Source organism: Lissotriton vulgaris, chromosome 3_1, assembly GCF_964263255.1.
Source record: "Lissotriton vulgaris chromosome 3_1, aLisVul1.2, whole genome shotgun sequence".
Lineage (NCBI taxonomy): Eukaryota > Metazoa > Chordata > Amphibia > Caudata > Salamandridae > Lissotriton > Lissotriton vulgaris.
The window spans coordinates 4,136,056-4,157,749 of NC_141689.1; the positions used below are offsets into that span (position 1 = coordinate 4,136,056).

A 21,694-nucleotide genomic window follows, 5' to 3' on the forward strand; every position below is an offset into this window, starting at 1 on the left:
CGAATCATTATACGAACTTCACAGTACTTGTATGCAGTGAACTAAATGTTATAACCGTATGAAACATAGCGCCATCTTAGGGGTACTTTTGAATTGTTACACAACCTTCACAGCACTGGTATGCAATGAACCTAAATGCTATAACAGTATCAATACGAACATATGAAGGCATCGTTAGCATCATACGCCTGAGAGCACACTTATGTATTAAAGGACAATCATGCATTCTCATAAGCAAGGCCACGTGGGAGATCACATTTGTAAACAGGTTGTCATAAACCTGGCCAAACGCGCCCCTGTCTATCTTCAGAGTAATATCGATATGGTTAAACACCAATAGGAAAATGCTTATATGGAGTAAGACAAAAAGTGGGTACAGCATATTTTAAGGCATGTTACGTCATCCCAACAATAGTGCACTTAAAGGAAAATATATTCAAAAATAATAATACGAATATATTCCCATATATAAATGTACGGGAGACAATAAATATAAAACCAGTTTGTTCTAGCTCGACGTCACATGCGCAATAATGCGTTCTCACCAGATAAACGAGAAAACTTAACCAATCTACAAATATAGGACCCCATAGTCTAATGCACAGTAATTAGCATAAAGAAATCCAATAATACAGACAACACACTGACATCATAGGGAATAAGGCGATCTCATAGGTCATATATATGAATGCATACACCACATATAATGTCCAGGGAATGATCTTACAAGGTTTAACACATAAGGTAAATGGCATCAATCCAAAACATCAAGGAACACACCAGGTGTGCATGAGTGAAAATGATGCTACGTGCGGCCCCAAAGGGCAACACTTGATCAGTTCGGAGTCGAGGAGACAATATACCATAATCTCCAATACAGGGAAAGAGGGGGAGGAACAAAAGAGGGTTATCCCAAGATAATCCTTAGGGCCAAATTCACAGCAAGCCATATTCACAAAAAACTGTGCTCTTCTCATAAATAAGTATAGATCCCAAAAGATGATCCCAAATCAATTTGAATCGAATACTGGAAGTAAAATGGTAATGCATCATGTTTATGAATAATATTGTATCATAAGTAGAGATCTTTAATCACTTAGTCATCCTCAACCTCAAACTGCTCCCTTCTTTATGTTTCTAACTTGTCTATAAAAAGTCGCACATCTACCCATCGGTATTATGTCCTAGGTAAATAGCCCTTAATCGGCTAATCCATCTCGACTCCATCTGCCTTAAGAACAGTTCCCGGTTACCTCCTCTCGTTTGTACTGGTACATGATCTATTGCATGAAACCAGAAAGTCAGGTCATTAGGATGTTCGCTAAGGTAGTGGTTTGTAATTGGATACCGGTGATCTTTTGTTTTGATTGCCCGTCTATCCTCAGTTTAAGGCAGCAGATGGTGCTACCAACATAAAGAGTACCACATCTACAGCCAAGAATATAGAATACATGTGTGGTGTTACAATTGAAGAAAGAGCCTATAGTGAATCTTTTAGGTGTGTTGTAACAGAATCCAAGGTCTCATTTTTGCCCAAAGGGCATACATTGCAAATACCACATGTATCAAAGCCTTTCGCTTTGCTGGTAGCCATGTGTATGTTGTTTTGGGTGTCGTCACGTAGCTAGGGCAAAGGGAGTTTCTCAAAGCCACCCCATCCTGTATGTAATAGATGTTCTATTTTCAATAGCAGCCTTGAGTCCTGTAATTTCAGTCAATAAATTCCAGTGTTTGTGAAAGGTATTAGTCAGTCAGTCAGTCAAATAATCTTTTTTCGATTTAGTTAAAAATCATACAAAGAGAATAAAACGTTTTTGTACAAGTAAAACACAATTAAAACTATTTCATATCAATCGAATTCATGTGACAAAATATTTAAGCTAAAAACAGGATTTATAAAAGGATGTTAAAATGCAATTCATACGGGGGAATCTTATGAAATCTTGCGTGATCTCGATATAGCCGCCGCCACTAAAAAGTTTTCCATACAAAATGTGATGCGGATGTTACACAATGATTGACTTCGCCACTTTCTTTACCCAAAAAACTGACAACATAAAGAATGACCTCCGCGCGGACGCAAGACTCCACAGCACTCTCAATTGCATAACACCCACCGAACCTAAAAACAATGCAACTTGGTCAACCTTTGAAACCTACTCCGAAGAAGAAATAGGCAAACTGCTCAGCACCTTGAAACCTTCCAATCACCTCTCGGATCCCCTCCCTGCCAACGCTGTCAAAGATTTCATCCCACTGCTCCTTCCCCTCTGGACTAAAATCATCAACAGCTCGCTCCAAGAAGGAACTTTCCCTGACTCCCTCAAAATTGGACAAGTCACACCTTTGCTAAAGAAACCTACTGCCGACCCATCCGACTTAAACAACTACCGTCCCATTACCAATATTCCCACTCTCGCCAAATTACTGGAAAAATGCGCTCAACTACAACTGACTAAACATATCGACCGGTTTGATCTCCTCAACCCGCATCAATCAGGCTTCCGAGCAGGACACAGCACTGAAACAGCTATGACGCACATAATTGACGACGCCCTTCAAATTCTAGATCAAGGTGATACCTGCCTCCTCATCCTGCTTGATCTCTTTTCGGCATTCAACACTGTCAAACACGAGAAGTTGCTCGAGCTTCTGAGCACAAGAATGGGTCTTTCTAGGACTGTTCTCAAGTGGTTCACCTCCTTTTTACACAACAGGTCGCAGAAATTCAAGAGTAACAACCGGATGTCCTCTCCAATACCTGTGTCGTTAGGCGTCCCACAAGGATCTTCCCTATCACCAACCCTGTTCAACCTAGTTATGGAACCTTTCACCACCTTGCTCCAAGCATCCAATGTACTCTTTCACATGTACGCAGATGACACCCAACTATATCTCAAAGTACAATCCCCCAACGACATTTTACTACTGAACTCTACGATCAGAAGCACCCAAGCCTGGCTTGCTGATAATCATCTCAAACTCAATGTCTGAAAACAGAATTCCTGCTGATCACACCTCCGGCGAAGATCCCCATCACGCAAACCTGGCTAAAACAGTTAACTGCACTCAATGTCCAACCCATCATAGTGGACTCAGCGAAATCTTTAGGCATAACCCTCGACTCCAACCTTAACATGCAGCATCATATCAGCAAGGCTACTAAGGGAGCGAACTTCCAAATCAATACACTGAGGAAGCTTAAACCCTTCCTGCCAGCCAAAGACTTCCAAACTGCAGTACAAGCTCTAGTAATCCCTCGAATTGAATACGGCAGCACCGCCCTTTGCGGTCTCCCGTTAACCAGCACTGCACCCCTAAGAGCCTCTCTAAACGCTGCAGCCAGACTCATCACTGGATCAAAAAAACACTCGCACATCACCCCTGATCTGAAAACACTGGACTGGCTGCCTTTTGAAGCCAGAATACATCTGAAAATCGCCTGCATGACACACAAGGCTCTACATCGGAGCTCTCCCGGATACCTCACTCAGAAGCTGTCAATCTCTGGCGGCTCTAGAAACACTAGAGGCACAGACAATCTTCTGCTAAAACCTCGAAGATTCCGGAAGGTAAAAACATATAAACGCTCTTTCTCAGGAATGGCACCCAGGATCTGGAACTCACTCCCCCCTGAAACCAGGCTCATCTCCTCCTTCACTCTTTTTAAGAAAGAAGTAAAAGCTATTTTTATGGCCAAATACACTTGACCGATTAGCGTGATTTTGGAAAGACCCTACTCCGACCTGTATTACTTTGCTCGAACTCTATGCATGTATGAACATGTATGATTATGTACTTCACCTGAATTATTGTTGCTACTACCATCTACGCACACATTTAAATCGCTGTTCGAACTTTATGACTATGTATCTCACCTGTATTATCGATGCTACTGACTATCTATGCACACATTTAACTGTTATATTTGTATTATTGATGTGTTGTTCTACCTATGTGTAACCCCAATCTCTTGCTGGCATTCCCAGCCGTGTAAAGCGCTCTGATATCTGCAAAGATCCTGTTCGCGCTATATAAAACTTTCAAAATAAATAAATAAATAAATAAATGGCTGGTCTCACCTGGGAGAAACCAGCTTCCCTTAGAACAGGTAACAAATATCTTTTTCTATGATCTAAAAAGAAACCACAAAACATAACAAAATGCAGGGTATCTTGCACAGAAAAATTATCATAGGTACAGGGCGGTGCGGACTCTGGTTTCACCCATGTGTTAAAACTTCCTAAATAAAAATGTATAAGGTTGAATCTAAATTTGGTCAAAAGAAACCTGTGAAATGGCTTGGTGACAAAACATAAATAGGGTTCTAGTGCGATGGAATTCACTAACAAATAGTGTCATCTCACTGCTGGCTTCTGCAGTTCCCTTTCCTCTCTGCACGTTCTTGCCCTTAGCATAAACTGATTTTTAACGATGTCTACATCCTGTTTCTTGATAACAGAGGGGTCTGTAAAGAGTTCCGGGCGGACCAGTTCCATAAAGGACTTCTTCAGGTAGGCCATCCACGGTACTCTACTACTGTGATCCAATGACATGACATCCTTCATTATCAGGTGATTAAGAGTTAGTTCTTTATTGAGCCATGTCTTTAGCCAGTAGGTTAAAGGCGCTAGGTTTAACCTATCACAAACATAATCCAGACCCAATTCTGCATGAATGGAAAAAGTTGGTGTTGACTGGGGAACAGACGAAAGGGAACGTAAGAATCTATTTTCCACTTTTTGAATAGGTTCCAGACATACATAACCCCAGAATGGTGCGCCATACAATGCCACTGAAAAAACATTTACTGTTGTAAACCTTTAGGAGGGCTTCCATCGGTCTAGAGCCCAGCCTTTTTGAAAAACCCAAAAGGGCCACTGATGTCCTGGTCACCGCCAGGCTTTTGGCCCTTACCTGTAGGCCCCGGGTACCCCTGTCATCAAAAAGCACCCCAGGTAGGGAAAGGCTGAAACACTACTAACAACTTCGCCCTTGCATTTAAAAGTTTTTACTAAGGCCTTTTTCCTATGGTGTCCAACAACCATGGTGTGTGACTTGTTCGAATTAACCTTAAAGTCTAGTTGGTCCATGAAGGTACCAAAGGCGTCCAGGAGCTGCTGGAGACAGACGCCAGTGCGGGCTATCAGCACCGCGTCGTCGCGTATAGGAGAGCAGGGATCTTAACTTCTCCTACACACGGAACGTCTCTGGCCACTGCATTCAGGTGAAAAGCAGGGGGGCCAGTATGCAGCCCTTCCTGACCCCTCGCATGGAGTTAAAACGGGACGTACATCTACCCTCTTTTGTGACCCGCACAACTGCGAATAGCTCTTGGTGAAGTGAAGCCATAAACCTAACCAGTGCCACATCGATCCCAATCCTCAAGAGGATATCCCACAACTTAGACCTGTTCACCAAGTCGCAGGCCGAGGAGAGGTCCATAAACGCTAGGTACAGAGACCCCTCCCCGGCCACCGTATACTTTGAGATCAACAGGTGTAAGTTGGAGCACTGCTCTATTGTTCCTCTCTTCTCTCTGAATCCATATTGGATATCAGCCAAACCTCCACAACTCTCCAAACTATCCCTTAGCCTGGCCAAAAGGACTCTGCCTAAGATCTTGATTGCAGAGTCCAAAAGGGATATGGGCCTATAGCACCCTGGGTCGTCCCGATGCCCCTTCTTAAATATGGGAACGATTGTAGAGGTTACCCATGTGGTTGGTAGAGAATTGCCGTTAGCAGCTGTAAATACATTGGCTAGAATGGCCGCCCATAATTTTGGGGAGTGTATGTAGAAATCTGCCGGCACCCCGTCTGGCCCAGGGGCATTGTTCTTAGTAGTGGCCAGAATGGCTTTCTCAACCTCAGCCCTGTTAAAGCATATGTGGGGGGCCTCCGGACGGTCATGTTAATCGACTGGACGGCCGTGCCAGTGTCTCCGTAGACTGATCAAAAATGTGCCAACCATTTATCGTCCGGGATGACACAATCCGTAACTAGATTTGGCGAGTCAGAGAAGAAGGGCTGATTAATTACGGCCCAAAATTGCCTGCTATCCCGTAAGATATCAGTAGAGAGTAAGTTCTCCCAGGCCTCGTTTTTAATTTAATTAGAAATGGCACTGCTGTGCACTGTGTACTGGGTTATAAATCTTGCTTTTGGGTTGGACCTGTCAGTGCTAGGTTTATCCTTAAATGTATTGTTCCGAATTCAGATTGCAGACCCTCGATTCAGCTCTGACTAGCACTCTGTGTGTATCCCCTTTTGGCAAACCTATTTTTCGAATCCCTGATGTGAGTTTTAAATGTTTCCTCCTCACTACAATTTCGCCGGATTCTTGTCATCTCACTAAAGGGGATATTGTTTTTCACTGAGCTCATGTGTCCACTTGCCGCGTGACATACTCAGTTGCACGAGGTCTCCTTCCAGTAGAGTGAGCTGTGTATCTGACCCTGTTTGATATAGAACTGTATGTCAAGGAAGTTGATACGTTCCTTGTTGTACGTTATTGTAAATTTGACATTATAGGTATTCTCATTTAGAAACGTCAGGTATTGATGTATCTGTTCCACTGACCCCGACCACAGACAAATAACGTCGTCAATGTACCTCCCCCAGTACATGATGCAATTGGTCCAGGGGGAGGCACCTCTGCCCCAAGCATGCTCCCTCTCAAACCACACCATAAAGAGGCAGGTGTAAGAGGGAGCAAACTTGGAGCCCATTGCAGTTCCATGCACCTGCTGGAACCAGCGGTTAGCAAAGAGGAAAAAGTTATTGCTTAAAATAATGTCAATCATAGAGAATCATTTCATTATAGTCAAAAAGTCCCACATCCTCTCTATCCAGAAAGGATTGCACCGCTTTGCTCCCAAATTCTTTGTCTATGCACGTATAGAGACTTTCTACATCAAGCGTAACAAACATGAGGTCTTCCGACCATTCAAAGTCCTTAAACTTCATAAAAATATCTTTATTTAAGGGGTATCTCCGCGCTTTTGCCAGTGGAAGAATATAACTCGTGCTAATCCATGGTCAGAGAGATAGTTGGACTTTGATTATGTGGTTTAGATGTTTATGAATAAATGAGTTTTGAGGGACTTTCGGAAGGTTAGGTGGTTAGTGATTTGTCTCAATATATGAGGCAGTGAGTTCCAGAGGACAGGTCCAGTGTGGGCCAGGGCGCGGCCTCACTGCCTGGATTTTTTAATTCTGGGTACCTGTATTAACTGTAGATTGCTGGAACGTAAGGATCGTCCAGGAACATAAGGTGAGAAAGCTTTTGCCAGATACTTGGGACCGGAACCTGATAGACATTTGTGAATAGTGCATAGGATTTTGAACGTAATGCGTTGCCGCACTGGGAGCCAGTGGAGTTTAGTCAGCAGAGGGCGGGAGGGAGTCCTAGGTGGAACGTTAAGGACAAGCCTCGCCGCGGTATTTTGGACTATTTGCAATTTGTTAAGCTGTTCTTCATTAGCTGATAAGAGAAGACCATTGCAATAGTCCAATCTGCTGATGACTAACGCCTGAACCAGTGTCTTCCTATGACTGTCAGATAAGTATGGAAAAACCCTTCTCAGCAGTCCAATGGCACGAAAACAGGTGCCAGCCACTTGGTTTACATGTTCTTTCAATGTTAGTGCTTGATCTAATAGCACCCCCAAGTTTTTAACGGTCTGTTTAGGACTGGGAACAGGTCCCAGTTCCAAGGGCCACCACTCGGGGGACCATAGTGTCGCTGCCTCCCCGAACAACATTACTTCCGTTTTTCCTACGTTACACTGTAGGCAGTTCTTAGCCATCCACTCTGACACTGCCCTCATACCATCTGCAAATGAATTTTTTAGTGCAGGCGTGAAGGTTTTAAAAGGGAACAGAAGTTGGGTGTCGTCGGCATACGACACCGGGGTGAACCCAAAGGATCTCACTAAGTCAGCCAAGGGGGCCACATACACATTGAATAATGTGGGGCTTAGGCATGAGCCCTGTGGCACTCCCTTGGTGAGCTCCCTAGAGATGGATTTGTGGGAGCCCAACCTGACTTCTTGAGAGCGGCCTGAAAGAAAACTCTCCATCCAGGACAGAGCCACACTCCCTAATCCCTCCTAATACTATCCATAACATAAGATGGTAAGTTAGGGACGTGTTTCTGAAGTCTCAATTCTACGTATTGGGACAATTTCTATGTGGGTGATCCCACCCCAGAAATGATCGGTCTACCTGGGGGAAACTTCCCACCCTTGTGTATCTTTGGTGAGATGTAGATACATGGGAATGTCGGACAGTCTACCCACAGGTACCTGCATTCATCCTCTGTCAATAATCCAACCTCTTTCCATTCCATTAGTTTCGCATTAATCATAATGGTAATGGTTGGGACAGGATTGTTCTGAATTTCCTGATAGTACAAGTTGTTGTTAAGTTGTCCTTTTATTTCCTGTATATAATCCGCATGGTTCATCACATTGACGTTACCGCCTTTATCGGCTTCTCTAATTACAATATCGGGGTCCATATTAAACCTTTTAAGGGCTGACCTTTGAGAGGCTGTGATATTATGGGAGACCCTCGATGTATATTTGTTGGGAGTTTTTAAGTCATTTAGATTTTCAGTGACCTCTCCATAAAAACATCGATGTTGCGATGGTACAAATGCATAGGTATGAACTTGGACTTTGGATGTAGGCCACTAACAGCATTTGCATTTTGTGGAATATCAAAGTCTCCAAGTACAAAGGGAATATCTTGATCCACCTCATTATTGAGGGTCAATAGCAGTGTACATCATGGATGTCACGAATGGTATGGGTGCCAGGCTCTTTGTTGTGTGATATATTAGGATTGTCTATGTAGATATGTGCATATATATGTTTTATTTTTTGGATTGTTGTGCCGTTCTTTATATGTCATAATATTATGAGTGTTTAATGTCTTTATATATATGTATTATATATGGTTTTTGTTATTTTCAGATTCTGTTTTATGTATTTAAGTGTATTTAGTACTCTTCTATTTTGTGCACTTCTTTCAGCCCTGACGAAGTTCCAATCGGAACGAAACGCGTTGGTTGATGTCCCAATTTTACAATAAAGGATATATTTTTGGAATACATTGGAAGCTCATTGACTCCGTTCTGGTGCACCATCCTTCTACTTATAACTGTTTTACCAGATCTAATCATATGGAGTAGATTAAACGTAAAACAACTACACAGCGTAGTTATAAAAACATGCATTATTAACACTCACTAACACATTGGTATATCTCTGACCTGGAGATATAATCACAATACTTTGGTAATTGAACCCCTAAAAAGCACAAATACACAGTGGTCTCCTGGGAGAGACAACACCATATACTAAGAAAGTGGAATGCGAACCACGACCCAAGTCGAGACTGGACCCAGAAGACGTAGAAGAGCCGGGGACCAAAGGACCCACCCAAGGTAAGTAACCAGGAGCCCCACGGAGACCGTGTGCAGAGTGAGATCATGACTGCATGCTCTATTCAAGTCAATGGGTAAGGCGCGGTTGCAGTTTTGAACAAGAAGGACCCTTCCCAGAGGACCCTGAAGAAACCCTGTGGAAGATGGAAGGTTAGGAAGTCATCCCAACCGTGAATACCCCAGGAATCAGGATAGCTACACAAGGGAAGCCAGGTGCATAGGTGCAAAGTGACTTCAGAAACAGCTGTAGACCACAATGGAGGACTTCAGTAAAGATGCTGCTGGCGAAGGTGAAAGAGTCCGATGAAACCCAAAGGTGGATTCAAGATACGAAGAACCTGCAAGTAGAGGGGACAGAGTCTATACCACTCAGGAGTGACCAGGAGGCACGGAAGACTAATGCCCACCGATGTCAGAAGATGCAGGACAGCAGGGGAGCCCACTGGAGCCAAAGAAGACCCTCAAGAGGACCCAAAGGCCGAAGCCACGTGAGTTGCAAGAAGACCTTGAGCAGCTCACCAATGATGCAGGCCCACGGTGCAGAGGAGAGAGTCAACAAGCCTTGGCAAAGGCAAGTTGGAGTGGTGCACAGAAGTCCAGCGGTTGCGCAGAGGAATACTGGCTTCACACTTACTCTGAAGACAGTGCAGGCCTCGAGGGAGTTGCATAACTGCTACATGTGTTGTTGAACTTTTTGGATTCCATAGGAGCTTAAGGACAGCAGACCAGTCAGCTTTGTTGCGGTCCAAGGGAGACTCCTTCGGGTGTCTTGGATGTCCACAGGCATCTGAAGAACCTGTATGGAGCACAGGCACAGACGACGCTGAAGACTGGCAGGTCGACGAGTCCAGGAGCAGCAGGAGTCTTCCCAGTTGCAGTCTCTGTTCCCAAAGCGAAGTCCAAAGTGCACAGACGGTTGAAGATGAAGTGTTTTTTGTAGCTGAATCTTGTCCCTCAACGAATCTATGGAACCACCCACAGGTAAGCCCTTTGGTACCCTAAGGAAAGGGTTGGAACAATTCAGGGTTCCCGCCCAGATGAGGGGGTCGGACAGTGTGGAAGACACTCCCATGCCTTTGTCCAGTTTCGAGTCAGAGTGAGAGCCAACGGCTCCCTGAACTGGTTTGGACTGGAGTATGCAAGGAGGGCACCATATGTGCCCTTCAAAGCAGTCCGGTGGCGCTGGCAAGCACCCCCACCCTGTCCCAATACACCAAGTCCTGTCTGGGAGGTGGTCACACCTCTCGGTGATAGGAAACCTATTGTTCTACCTTCCCCTGCCGGAGTTTCGTCCAGCAGCAGGAGGGCAGAATCGTGTCTCAGGTCGGCAGCAGCCCTAGCTTGCTGTCCGTTTCTGGAAGACTGGAACCGGGAGCAATGAAGGCCTCCCGGGGGAGCTGTACAGTGCATGGAATCATACCGATTACTAAACAGAGTGGTGGTGTGGCACACCAAAGGGTTTGAAATGTAATCCAATAGTACTGCGCAATAAGCTTTTTCTTCACTTTTTTGGGCGCCTCAAGAATGTTTCTCTCCCGGCCGGTGAGAGAAAGGATTGGAGACAATATCAAGGGGGGCGTAGGAACATCCCACGCTGAATCTTGAGGAGCACCAATGGGCCTTGGCCTCTAAATTATCAAACGTTACTTCAATTTGAAGCTGGATATATCTTTATTCCAATTATATCATCATTGTAGTATATTTGAACATCATATAATCCATTGTAGATTTGTCATTGGAATCGACATGTGCGTTTCAATCCTTTATGAATCCCATAGTTAATCCCAATGCATTTCGGGACATGGAGTCCCTTCATCAGGGGATCTAATGAGGAGATAAACATCGTATTAGGGCGGACATAGGAATGGGGCTCATCTAACACCCGAGTGATTGAAGAAAAAAGAAAGTGAGTGTTCCGCGAGAAAGTAGTGGCGTCGTAGACCAGACCCAGTTATTTTTTATATGGTCCATCCCGAGTCAAGGTGGTGTAAACATGCAGGTAGTTAGAAGCTTAAAAAGAACAAAGGCTACATGAGTCTAGAAACCGAGTGAAACGAAACTCAGGTGGAATCTAACGGGAATCCCTGTTGGAAGCCACAGTGATCGTGAATGTGAAAACAAGGTTACAAACAAGGATAATAGAGGGTGCAAGAACCAACCCAAAATCGGAACCGATATGGTAAATAAACCCAAGTGCTCAGAGCGCAACGAATTCTGTCGGACCCTACAGTCCAATATAAAAAGCCTAATGGGACTCACCAAAGGGTCGGGCGTGTAGTTAGTGATCCAGCGTTTCCGCGTTCTGTGCAAGTGATGGCGTGCAGGGGCGGATAATAAAGTAAAAAACGGACTAACGAGATAGGGACGAGCAAACTGAGCAGAGACATAAAGAACGGACTCAGGAGAAAAATAGCAAGTGAGGTGGTGGAAGATTGGAAATCGGATCTATCGCGGAGGCTGGGGAGCCTAACACAAACAAGGGACTAAACATAAAAACACTGTCGAGTGGATTTACAAATGAGCATAATCTTGAATCAATAATTTTAAGTAATGTGGTACAAACATTGTGGGATGATATATATGTACAGTAAGAGATAAGTGGGTTAAACAAAATATATACGATGTGAGGAAACTGAAAATAAGAAAGTTCTGAAAAGGGATGTAAACAGTAAGAGAAAAAGGATAAGTGAAGATGAGCTAGATAGGTATTAAGAAAGACAGTATTTATAGGAAACAACTATATTCTGTACGGTCATTGAGACCAAAAGGTTGACAAGAGTCCAGAATTTTCATCCAAATTAATTCACGTTGTAAAAGTCTCTTGTGATTGTCAACTCCCGGTCTCATGGGGACAACCTCCAGTGCCAGGAACCTCAGCTGACTGATGTTGTGTGAAGCAGATGTGAAATGTGCGGCCAGCGGGGATTTTGCATTTTGGGTTCTGATGGTACTTTTATGTTCCGTTAAACGGATCTTTAATTTCCTCTCGGTCTTTCCAACATATGGTAACCCACATGGGCATTTTAGTAAATACACTAAGTTCATTGAGTCACATGTAGCATTGGTTTTAAGGTGTATAACTTTGCCCGTACGTGGATGATTGATGGAATTGCCCCTGATTATATTGTGGCAGTGACCACAGTTGTGGCATGGTTTCGTTCCAGAAAAGATTTCAACTCTGTGAGGTGGATTGTATTCTAACATGTTCTTTAAGTTCTTTGCTCTTTGGTAGGCAAACAAGGGGGTGCTGTTGAAGATTCCCTGGAAGTCCGGTTCTAGTTGTACCATAGACCAATTGTGTAAAAGGATTTTCTTGATGTTAGGGCTATTTGACGAATATTTTGACACAAATACCGGTCTCTCAAGTTTTTTTTGGCGTGTGCTCTGGGACAATAGTTCCTCTCTGGTTTTTGTCTTTATGCGTTCTTGAGCAGCTGACAAAATCATGTCTGGGTATTTTCTGTCTCTGTATTTGTGTAAGATGTTGGTTTCAGATTTTAAGTAATCTTGAGTTTCAGAACAAATTCTTTTGGCCCGTAGCAATTGGGAGTATGGTAGATGTCTCTTCAAGGAAGATGGATGGCAGCTGGTGTATAGTAAGGCATTGTTGCGATCCGTTTCTTTAATGTACAGACTGGTTTTTAGTCTGCCATTGTTGATGGAAACCTGAATGTCTAAAAAGGGCAAACTGTTAGAGTCAATATTGTGAGTGAATCGTATATGATCATCAACCTGGTTTAGGTAAGTCAAAAACTCAATTATCTCTTCTGGAGTCCCAGACCAGATTAGAAAAATGTCGTCTATGTATCTCCAGTAGGTTTGGATTTTATTGCGCCATTGAGGAATTTCGAGAATGTTGTTGATTTCTAGCCGATGCATAAACAGATTAGCGTAGCTCGGCGCTGCGCAATTTCCCATGGCGGTTCCAACTCTTTGGAGAAAGAAATCGTTGTTCCAAGCAAAGTAGCTGTGATACAGCATGAAGTGCATCAGTTCCAAAATTAGTACTTTTAGATCGTCATCAATTGAGTGGGGTAGTAAGAAAGATTCCAGTGCATCTATGCCTCTTTTGTGGGGTATAGATGTATATAGTGCACATACATCAATTGTGACTAAAGTGTATTTGATGTTAGGAAGCAGAGTCACTTTGTTCATTTTATTCAAGAAATCCGTGGAATCACGTATATAGGTGGACATATCTTTTACAAGTGGTTGCAAGTACATATCCACAAATTTCCCGATGGGTTCATGGATGGATGTTTTGGTCGAGACAATGGGTCTGAAAGGTGGTTGTTGTAGACACTTATGTATTTTGGGCAGCATGTGAATGCTGGGACATTTCGGATGGGGTTGAATCAAGTATTTTAGATCTTTTTGGGAAAGCGTTCCCCTGAGTAGAGCTTTGTCGAGGATGGTTTTCAGAATTTTTGAAAATGCTTGTGTGGGATCTGACATTAGTTTCATGTAAAGTTGTTCATCATTCACGTGGGCTGTAACGCTAAGATGATAGTAATCATGGTCCAGGATTACTAATGCTCCCCCTTTATCTGCTCTGCAACAGGTAATGTTCCGATTGTTGGTGATTTCTCGTAGAGCCCTGTAATCTTTGGTACCAAAATTCTTTACCTTAGATGGAGTTTTTTTGTGGTGGTCTTGTAATGCCTTGAGGGTTATTGTCTCATATGAATCCAGTATTTTATGACTGACTGGGGCCATAAACTGGCTCTTGACTTTCAGTTCTTTACATGCGTGTTGAATGTTGGGGCCCGTTGGAGGGTTCACATTAGTGAAGTAGTGGCGTAATCGGAGATTCCGCATGAATTTATAAAAACTGATTTCCGTCTCTAGTTCATTAGAATGGTATATAGGGACAAAAGAGGTCCCTTTTTGTAAGACTTTCATCTGGTTTGATGATAGTTGGATTCGAGATATGTTTATGACAAGTTGGTTTTGCTCCTGGTTGCCTGAGCTATCGACGTAGTTGTTAGCTCTGGGGCGGGTTCTGCTCCGCCTGAGTCTTCGTGGGTAACTGGGCCTTTCTCCAAAAAATGCACACCAGAAGTGGTTGGAATGGATTTAGAACTACTTGCTTCTGTATGAACCACAGTGTCTGATCTAGTAATGTCCGATTGTGGAGTTGTTCTGGGAGGTTTGTGTTGTGGTGGACCTCGTCTTTGATAGGAGGACCCCTCTGAGGAAGTTTCATCTGAAGATTGATTAGTGGAAGATCTTTGTTGTCTGCGTTGGGCATAGACCTCTGCCCAACTATAAACTTCCCCCAACTTGTAGTCCATAGTGTCTCTTTTGTATTTTCTTATTTTCCTGTCGTTGATCTCTTTTGTATATTTGTCTAGTTGGATGTTAATGTCTTGTAGAGCTTTATCCAATTCGTCCTTGTTCATGTTTTTGTCAAGATTGTTATGAATTTGACCTATTTCTTTTTCAAGGTCAGAAATGACTTTGGAGAGTTCTTCTACAATCAAAAGAATTAGGTCGAGGGAACAACGATTTAAAATAGCGTACCATCGTTCCGAGAACTTCGGGTTGTTCCTGCAGAGAGTCGGTTTAAGGGCAATACGTAACCCTCTCGGGATACGCTGATCTTTGTGGTATCTCACTAATGTTCCAGCGTGTAAGCGCTGATTGATGATTCTTTTAGACATGTACAGTAGTTGTCTCAGCATACTGGGGTTAGAAAAAGTACTGGAAGATGTGGGGTCCACCTCCTTTACGAGTGAATATATCCTTTTGGTTTCTTCAATATCGAATCCAAAGGTATCTGCACGGTTTGCTGTGAGGTTAGATATTTCTTCGTACGACATTTTCGAAAAACGGGTGCTCACACAAGGTAGCCAGAAATTGTGTACTAAACAGAGTGGTGGTGTGGCACACCAAAGGGTTTGAAATGTAATCCAATAGTACTGCGCAATAAGCTTTTTCTTCACTTTTTTGGGCGCCTCAAGAATGTTTCTCTCCCGGCCGGTGAGAGAAAGGATTGGAGACAATATCAAGGGGGGCGTAGGAACATCCCACGCTGAATCTTGAGGAGCACCAATGGGCCTTGGCCTCTAAATTATCAAACGTTACTTCAATTTGAAGCTGGATATATCTTTATTCCAATTATATCATCATTGTAGTATATTTGAACATCATATAATCCATTGTAGATTTGTCATTGGAATCGACTACAACATGTTTGATACCAAACACGACAGGGTTCAGAACAGCCAGTTTAAAGTTAGCCATCGCATAATGACACTCTATGTATCGTAACGGCTGATACACTTACAACCCAGTAGAATGGACTCAGAGGATTGTAGGGATGACCTGCTCATGCAGTGGCACCCTCGCACACTGCCTTCAGGACTGAAAGGCCTGCATGAGGGGTGTCTTATAGGTTTTAAAAGCAGTGGTGCTAGCACCGGTTCAGATAGGCTGAAATGGCAGGGCTGTAGTCACAATTTGAGTGGTTTCCAATGGGTGGCACAATACATTCTTCCACCCATGGGGGAACACTCGTGTACATACACCTTGGGTACCATTAGTACCATATACTAGGGACTACAAGGGTACATCAGTAGTCAACCTGGAGTGCACCGAAGTACTCACCATGTCCAATTTAGGGAAGAAGGACAGAGACTGGGGTCCTGATTAGCAGAATGCCAGTCAGACGAGTCAGAAAGCAAATCCTACTTTCCTACAATTTCCATCTCCTGTGCCATTAAAAACCTACCAAAACCCCCAGTTTCAAATCCCTCTTACGAGGCACAGCATCTTCACCCCATGAAGTCCAGGGTTATTTTTGAAGCTGACCTCTTAATCCACTGGAGGCGATTCCTCTGCAATCTCAGATAAATTCTTGCACATAATGGACAGGAACTCATCAGAAACAAGGTTCTGCAAACATTAGGCACAGGCTTTGAGTGAGTCACCAACTAGAACTGCTTGTTGTATCGTAAGCGGGACCTGAATGTCACTGTGAACAGCAGGAGCAGAGGGGGGCAGAGGTCAGTATCAAACCAGGACCATCTGCAGGGAGAGATTCCTGAAACACTTAATATACTCACTAAAAAAAGGCCTTGCTCGATACCTGGATAAGCATCAAATGAGTGGTGCAGTGACGCACACATAAGGGGCAGCGTGCACGAGTGAACAAAGAGAAGAGCGATCCAGGGGACGCCTGGCTTGAACAAGCTGTGGTGAGAATGCTCCTGATATCAATCAACACAGCAAATAAAACAGATCCTCTGAATAGAGAACTCAGAGACCCTGGGGTTAACAAACAGATAAACACAGACTTGACTTTCATACCTTCCGAATGTCTCTCGTGGCCATCAGGCCCCACCCCTTGCCTTTGGTTCTGATAACTCTGGTCTCTGGATACTGGCGGTTCGAGAAGCTACGGTTCTGACAGCGCTCGCCGGACGGACACACTTGGGGATGACATTCGTACATCAGCATTCGGTTTATGCACTCAGAATCAAACCCACAGGGATTCTCAGACGACGGCTTGCAGTTACACTTCGGGATCTGGGAAATGTCCACTGGAGGGAGATGAACTTGACCGCAAAATTTATTCCGCTGTAGAAACAAAACAAAGACTGTTGTTAGTTTTAAAATTATATTTAAACATTTGAGTTTAATATATGCACAGATTCATACATCTCTGGCACTAAGTACCACTCGTTTCAGAACTACTTCCTCTACACAGGTTGTAGGGAGCCGGCTCTGTAGATGGTATGCCACTGCGTGGTTATACCGTGCACAGAGTACAGCGATTCCCCAGAAAATTACAGGGCTCAATGTAACCCCAAAGTGCTCTATTAGTGGTAGTGTTTCCGAGCAGCCTTAGGCCTAACAAAGAGGAGCGTAACACATTTATTGTACACGCATCACCAATAACCAATGCACCACTCAAAAATGAGATCCACAACAATTTCATGAAAGGAAAATGCTACTTACCAGTATGCATCTGTTCTTGGCATGTAGAGCTGCATAATACTACACTTTGCATTAGATCGCCACCTGGTGTTGGGGTCGGATGATTGCATGTTGTTGTCGTCTTGGAAGAAGTCTTTTGTAGTCACGAGATAGGCGACTCCTCCCTTGGACGATAGTGCGCATGGGCATCGACTCCATCCTTAGATTGTTTTTCGCCATGATGGGAAATGATGGAAAATGATGGAGTTAGCAGAAGTAAAGAAAAGGATGTCCATGCGTGTGCATCGAAGTAAGATGAAACTGGAACAGATACAGATCCGCGGGAGGGCGTGTAGTAATCTGCAGCTCTACATGCCAGGAAACAGAGGCATACTGGTAAGTAGCATTTTCCGTTCGAGGCATAGGAGCTGCAGATACTACACTTTGCATCGATTGTGCAGCAGTGTATCCCCTAGCGGTGGTTGCTTGTTATCTGTTGCAGTAGCTTGAAAGAGTTTTAAGGACAGCTTGGCCTACTGCAGCTTGCTGCTTGGCTTCCACATCAACACAGTAGTGAAGGTGTGTGTTGTAGACCATGTTGGTGCCTTGCATATGTCTTCTAGGGGATGTTCCCAAAGAGTGTGGAGTGCGCTCTAGGGGGAACTGTTAATGTACGTTTTGCTTTTTAATAGCATATTTGTATACTTTTACATTCCACCTCGCAATTCCACCTTTGGAGATGGGGTTGCCTTTATGAGGTGGGGAGAAAGATATAAACAATTGAATTTGTTTTTCGAAAATATTTAGTCCTATCTATATAGTGGAGAAGAGCTCTCTTAACATCTAATGTGTGTAGAGCTCTTTCTGCCACAGAGTCAGGGTTTTGGAAAAACAAAGGTAACTCTACAGATTGGTTTAAATAAAAAGGAGAGATGACTTTTGGAAGGAATTTAGGATTAGTTCTTAGAACCACTTTGTTACGATGTAGTTGTAACAAGCATTTGTAATGCAATGGGTCTCGCATTAGGAAAGTTTGAGCTATTGGTATTGTAAATGACAAATTTTGTATTTATGTGTTGGTTTTTAAAAACAGCTAAATCAATAGCTTTGTCATTTACAATGCCAATAGTTTTAACTTTCGCAAATGCGACACCTATAGCATTTGTAATGCAATATGTGTTGTATTTACGTGACTTAGATGTATTGATATTACAAATAACAATGGCTTTTATTTTTCTTAAAAATTAATACTTGAATAAAAGTTATTGTAATTTATAATGGCAATAGCTTAAACTTTTGTAAATAACTTTTGTGAAGATTATGTTTAGTGTATTTTATTGTGACGAAAACCCAAGAACAGAAGTGAAATATTAACATCTTTTAGTGACATTTGTAATAAAGCTTGAAACATTGAGAGAACAAATTTGAACCAGTTGTTGTTGAATGGTTGCACAGATTGATGCTGTGGTGGCGCTAAGTGATGTTGTGGCGTTCAGTGATGCTGTGGTGGCGCTGAGTGATGTTGTGGTGGCGACGAGTGAAGCAGTGGGGTTCAGTGATGCTGTAGTAGTGCATAGTGATGGTTTGGTGCCCCTGAGTGATGCTGTGGTGATGCAATAGATAGAGGGAGGGCGATAGATAGAGGGAGGGCGATAGATAGAGGGAGGGCGATAGATAGAGGGAGGGAGGGCGATAGATAGAGGGAGGGAGGGCGCTAGATAGAGGGAGGGAGGGCGCTAGATAGAGGGAGGGAGGGCGCTAGATAGAGGGAGGGAGGGCGATAGATAGAGAGGGCGATAGATAGAGAGGGCGATAGATAGAGAGGGCGATAGATAGAGAGGGCGATAGATAGAGAGGGCGATAGATAGAGAGGGCGATAGATAGAGAGAGCGATAGATAGAGAGGGCGATAGATAGAGAGGGCGATAGATAGAGAGGGCGATAGATAGAGAGGGCGATAGATAGAGAGGGCGATAGATAGAGAGGGCGATAGATAGAGAGGGCGATAAGAGAGGGCGATAAGAGAGGGCGATAGATAGATGGAGTGAGAGCGATAGATAAATAGAGTGAGGGCAATAGATAAATAGAGTGAGGGCGATAGAGTGAGGGTGATAGATAGAGTGAGGGCGATAGATAGATAGACCGATAGAGTGAGGGCGATAGACAGACAGAATGAGGGCGATAGAGTGAGGGCGATCGATAAATAGATAGACAGAGAGAGTGAGGGCGATAGATAGAGTGAGGGCGATAGATAGAGTGAGGGCGATAGATAGAGTGAGGGCGATAGATAGAGTGAGGGCGATAGATAGAGTGAGGGCGATAGATAGACAGTGTGAGGGCGATAGATAGACACAGTGGGGCGATAAATAGACAGAGTGAGGGCGATCGATAGAGAGGGCGATCGATAGAGAGGGCGATAGATAGAGTGAGGGCGATAGAGTGAGGGCGATAGATAGAGTGAGGGCGATAGATACAGTGAGGGCGATAGATACAGTGAGGGCGATAGATAGAGTGAGGGCGATAGATAGAGTGAGGGCGATAGATAGAGTGAGGGCGATAGATAGAGTGAGGGCGATAGATAGAGTGAGGGCGATAGATAGAGTGAGGGCGATAGATAGAGTGAGGGCGATAGATAGAGTGAGGGCGATAGATAGAGTGAGGGCGATAGATAGATAGACAGTGTGAGCGCGATAGACACAGTGGGGGCGATAAATAGACAGAGTGAGGGAGAGAAATAGGCAGAGTGAGGGCGATAAATAGACAGAGTGAGGGCGATAAATAGACAGAGTGAGGGCGATAAATAGACAGAGTGAGGGCGATAGATAGAGAGGGCGATAGATAGATAGAGTGAGAGCGATGGATAGAGTGAGGGCGATGGATAGAGTGAGGGCGATAGATAGACAGAGTGCGGGCGATAGATAGACAGAGTGCGGGCGATAGATAGACAGAGTGCGGGCGATAGATAGACAGAGTGCGGGCGATAGATAGACAGAGTGCGGGCGATAGATAGATAGAGTGCGGGCGATAGATAGAGTGAGGGCGATAGATAGAGTGAGGGCGATAGATAGAGTGAGGGCGATAGATAGAGTGAGGGCGATAGATAGAGTGAGGGCGAAAGATAGAGTGAGGGCGATAGATAGAGTGAGGGCGATAGAGTGAGGGAGATAGATAGAGTGAGGGCGATGGATAGAGTGAGGGAGATGGATAGAGTGAGGGCGATAGATAGAGTGAGGCGATAGATAGAGTGAGGGAGATAGATAGAGTGAGGGAGATGGATAGAGTGAGGGCGATAGATAGAGTGAGGGCGATAGATAGAGTGAGGGCGATAGAGTGAGGGAGATAGATAGAGTGAGGGAGATGGATAGAGTGAGGGCGATGGATAGAGTGAGGGCGATGGATAGAGTGAGGGCGATAGATAGAGTGAGGGAGATAGATAGAGTGAGGGAGATGGATAGAGTGAGGGAGATAGAGTGAGAGAGATAGATAGAGTGAGGGCGATAGATAGAGTGAGGGCGATAGATAGAGTGAGGGCGATAGATAGATAGAGTGAGGGCGATAGATAGAGTGAGGGCGATAGATAGAGTGAGGGCGATAGATAGAGTGAGGGCGATAGATAGAGTGAGGGCGATAGATAGAGTGAGGGCGATAGAGAGGGCGATAGATAGAGTGAGGGCGATAGATAGAGAGGGCGATAGATAGAGTGAGGGCGATAGATAGATAGAGTGAGGGCGATAGACAGATAGATAGAGCTAGGGCGATAGATAGATAGAGTAAGGGCGATAGACAGAGTGAGGGCGATAGAGTGAAGGCGATCGATAAACAGATAGACAGATAGAGTGAGGGCGATAGAGTGAGGGCGATAGATAGAGTGAGGGCGATAGATGGAGAGAGTTAGGGCGATAGACAGATAGGGTGGGGGCAATAGATAGATAGATAGACAGATAGAGTGAGGGCAACAGATAGAGTGGGGGCGATAGATAGAGTGAGGGCGATAGATAGAGTGAGGGCGATAGATAGACAGAGTGCGGGCGATAGATAGACACAGTGAGGGTGATAGATAGAGAGAGTTAGGGCGATAGATAGATAGGGTGGGGGCGATCGATAGATAGACAGATAGAGTGAGGGCGATAGAGTGAGGGCGACAGATAGAGTGAGGGCGATAGATAGAGTGAGGGCGATAGAGTGAGGGCGATAGATAGAGTGAGGGCGATAGATAGAGTGAGGTCGATAGATAGAGTGAGGTCGATAGATAGAGTGAGTGGGATAGATAGAGGGAGGGCGATAGATAGAGGGAGGGCGATAGATAGAGAGGGCGATAGATA

The 21,694-nt window shown here is 44.2% G+C and overlaps 1 protein-coding gene across 19 annotated transcripts in view; it reads right to left on the reverse strand.

Annotated features, from left to right (window-relative positions):
- Positions 1–21,694, reverse strand: part of LOC147725800 (uncharacterized) — a 652,895-nt gene that overhangs the window by 349,977 nt on the left and 281,224 nt on the right. For all 19 annotated transcript variants that reach the window (XM_086959950.1, XM_086959967.1, XM_086959953.1 and 16 more), the window contains one exon: positions 16,765–17,034. In XM_086959950.1, coding sequence (XP_086816076.1) covers positions 16,765–17,034 — 270 coding nt within the window. The remainder of the gene's footprint in view (positions 1–16,764; positions 17,035–21,694) is intronic.